The sequence below is a fragment of the Trachymyrmex septentrionalis genome, unplaced genomic scaffold (assembly GCF_001594115.1).
Source record: "Trachymyrmex septentrionalis isolate Tsep2-gDNA-1 unplaced genomic scaffold, Tsep1.0 scaffold40, whole genome shotgun sequence".
In the NCBI taxonomy this organism is placed as follows: domain Eukaryota; kingdom Metazoa; phylum Arthropoda; class Insecta; order Hymenoptera; family Formicidae; genus Trachymyrmex; species Trachymyrmex septentrionalis.
This window is the reverse complement of record NW_017305569.1, coordinates 3,137,275-3,140,241: the sequence shown is the minus strand read 5'-3', so window position 1 is coordinate 3,140,241 and position 2,967 is coordinate 3,137,275. Positions and strand designations below refer to the sequence as shown.

General features: G+C 41.3%; 1 protein-coding gene across 10 annotated transcripts in view; it reads right to left on the bottom strand.

The window, feature by feature from the left end:
- Positions 1 to 2,967, bottom strand: part of LOC108751099 (tensin-1) — a 201,708-nt gene that overhangs the window by 46,922 nt on the left and 151,819 nt on the right. The window contains exon 1 of one of the 10 annotated variants that reach the window (XM_018491075.1): positions 839 to 1,048. The exons of the other annotated variants lie outside the window; for them this stretch is intronic. Coding sequence (XP_018346577.1) covers positions 839 to 1,033 — 195 coding nt within the window. The 5' untranslated portion in view covers positions 1,034 to 1,048. Of the gene's footprint in view, positions 1 to 838; positions 1,049 to 2,967 lie in introns of those variants that run through there. 10 annotated transcript variants of the gene reach the window in all.

The window sequence follows — 2,967 nt, the reverse complement described above, 5'->3', positions numbered from 1 at the left end:
TATATATCTTCGTATAATTAAAATTTATAAAATAACAAAAACATAATTATTATTCATCATTCTCGCAATATTAATAACAAAAATTGTGTGTAAAATTTTATGATGAAAAATTACATGTAAAAATTTTATGTAAAAATGCCGCGCTAGTACTATTTCAGTGTATTCTGTGATCAAGAAAATACGTGTAAATAATAGCTTCGTTTTATTAACTTTCTATTCGGTGCGTAGAAAATACTATTACTTTCTTCATGGGCGTTGTCTCAAGAGAAGTAGGTGACATTATTATCCATTGTTTCGAAATTAATGATATACGGTAAGTTGTTCCCATTGTCGGTTCCATTATTGCAAGAAAAATTATGCAACGACAGGTGCCGCAGTAACGTATTGTGTTCGATATTCCTAAAAAAACGGTTGCATAGTCGGCATCGATTGAAACCTGTCAAAACCTATTAAATATCACATATCGAATTGTTGCGCTACGATACACATGCGATATTGCAGTTATATAAAAGAAAAAAATGAATAGAGATCGAAAAAGAAGCATGTTTCTATTATCATTTTCTAGTATCATAAAAAAAGTTATAATTGAAAGCTCATTCGAATAAAAGGTGAAATATAGTTTATCTAGTAACAGCACGGCTTTAAAAAATTTCTGACATTTATATAAGAATATACATATGTCTACGAAATTTTTTTTTTTTCGGATAACACAGTGTTTATGACGGCGTTCTATCATAATTTTTGCTAAACAGAAATCTCCGAAAAATCTGTACATAGCTATGCCGAGCTAATTGATGTGCACATATACGTCGCGCATGCACGTACGATTCGCACGCACCTCGCTCTCTATATGAAGGGCAGTGTGCCAGACGGTAAAGGCGATACGATGCAGAAGCGTCTCCGTTTCCTCGCGCAGTGGCGTTTCGGCTTCGTTAAAATTGTTGTTCGCCGTATCCTGCCGAGTGTCTCCGCAACGGCAGCAATTCGCTCGCAGCCAAGCGCGCGATAACGAGCTGCTGTTTGAACTCGTCATAGGTGCACAAGTTCGTGCTCCTAGCCTTTATGTAATTCGCAATTTCCATATACCGTCCATTAGGCAAATGGTGTTCGATCAGTCAAACGTTCCGACAGTAATAGCAACGCAAATGGTATTTTGCATCAATCATGAGAAATTTCTCGAATTCCTTTAGCGCGATCTTTGTAACTTCCTCTATCTTTGCGATTCCTTTCGCATGTGATCCTCTGACAGTTCGCAGATAAATATGCTGCTCGATATCAGTAAAGTCTTTAACTCCAGAATCATAAATTCTTCTAGCAGAAGCATCGCCAATATTTATTTTTAAAATCAATAAAGAGTCCAGCGCGATCGATTTGATTGATTATCTCGGAAGATCTTCTGAACTCTCATGTGTGGTGTCTAATCTTAATCGTTTTAGTAATACAGGATTCGAAATGTCCCGAACCACGTGTATCAACGTGAGACGCGCCATACTCATTTCGTTGCACTGGGCACCGCCTTTTCTTCTTTCTCCTTTTTCCCTCCTCCGCGAAAAATTGCGACGCTCGCCAAATGATTTTCTCCGATACGGCGTAGAGCATTGAACGTTACTTCCGGGTCAAATATCGTACAAACGGGATTTGCTCCTTTTTGATCACGTAAATCAAAATATTTTATCTTTATTGTAAACAGGTGTATCTAAGTTTATTTAGATTACTAATTATTACTGTTTGAGCACTTCCGTATTTTGTACTAAATATATCTTTATATCAACAGTGTGGAGTTTCCACTATAGATCGTGTTTATGTAGCAATTAATTCTATTCTACTGAACCTTTCTAGATTTTTGATTATAGATCTGTTTCATATAACATTAATAGATCGATTTAACGGATATATATTAAATATTATAGACTTTATATAATTTCTCTTATCAATGTAACAACGCAGAACGTAAGTTCTATTCACCCCTATTGCTTGCACTTTTTGACTGCACTGCCATTTGTGTCGTTATAACATTTGGAATAGTGCAAATGTGTCACACTTTAATGACACAATTCTTTAATATTTCACAATTTAATCTCTTATCAGCTCGACACGCAAACGTATGCACTCGTCACGACGTGAAACGGGTAGCCTTCAAAGCGCCGTACGTAACCACGCCGCATGATTAGCTTGCACGATCCCACCCTATCGCCAATCAATTCACCTGCCGTGGCGCTCCGGCTTGCAGGTGTGCGTCAAGGTCATTCGCGTTTCAAGGTACGCACCCTCTCGTGGTCACGCTCGATACATCGAGCGTTACTCTCGACCGAGCCACCTCTCACCGCTCGATACCGTCATTTGTGACTCTTCTCGGATTCTCTTTGAGACGTTGCGAACGTAAAGAACTGATGACACGACTTGAAACGAGCAAGACGAGAGATGTAGTCCTGTAACACGATCCAGGAACGAACTGGAACGAACGTCTGCACCGCACGGGAGCCGCCCCGGCGCTGCGGCTATACAGAGGGTTGAAAGCCTGCATTTCTCCCGGCAGAGCCGGGATGGTCCATGGCGGGGTGGCAAGGGGATGAGAGAACTTGACACGTAACCATGGTGACCGTAGTCGGCGTTGCGATGTTACACGCAGGCCCGATCCTGCGCCGCGCGGATGCTCTCCTCCGACCGTGTGAACTTCCGGCACAAGCCGGTATATAGGGATGACACCTCCGAGTGGCTGAACCGCCACTCCCTTGAAATATAATTAGGCCACGTTGCCCCGCGCGCGGAATTTATGTCGGTGGATGGTCCCTCTCGAAATATTCACTCAGCTGGGAACCGGCAGAGCGGCCGCAGATCGGTCTCTCGGCGAATGGGACTTTGATGATGCGGGCTTATGAAATTTATCTTAACGTCTAAATTACCGCAATGTCGACGTGCATAATCTATTGCTATGTAACACAATCCGTATGCTTAAAGATATACACA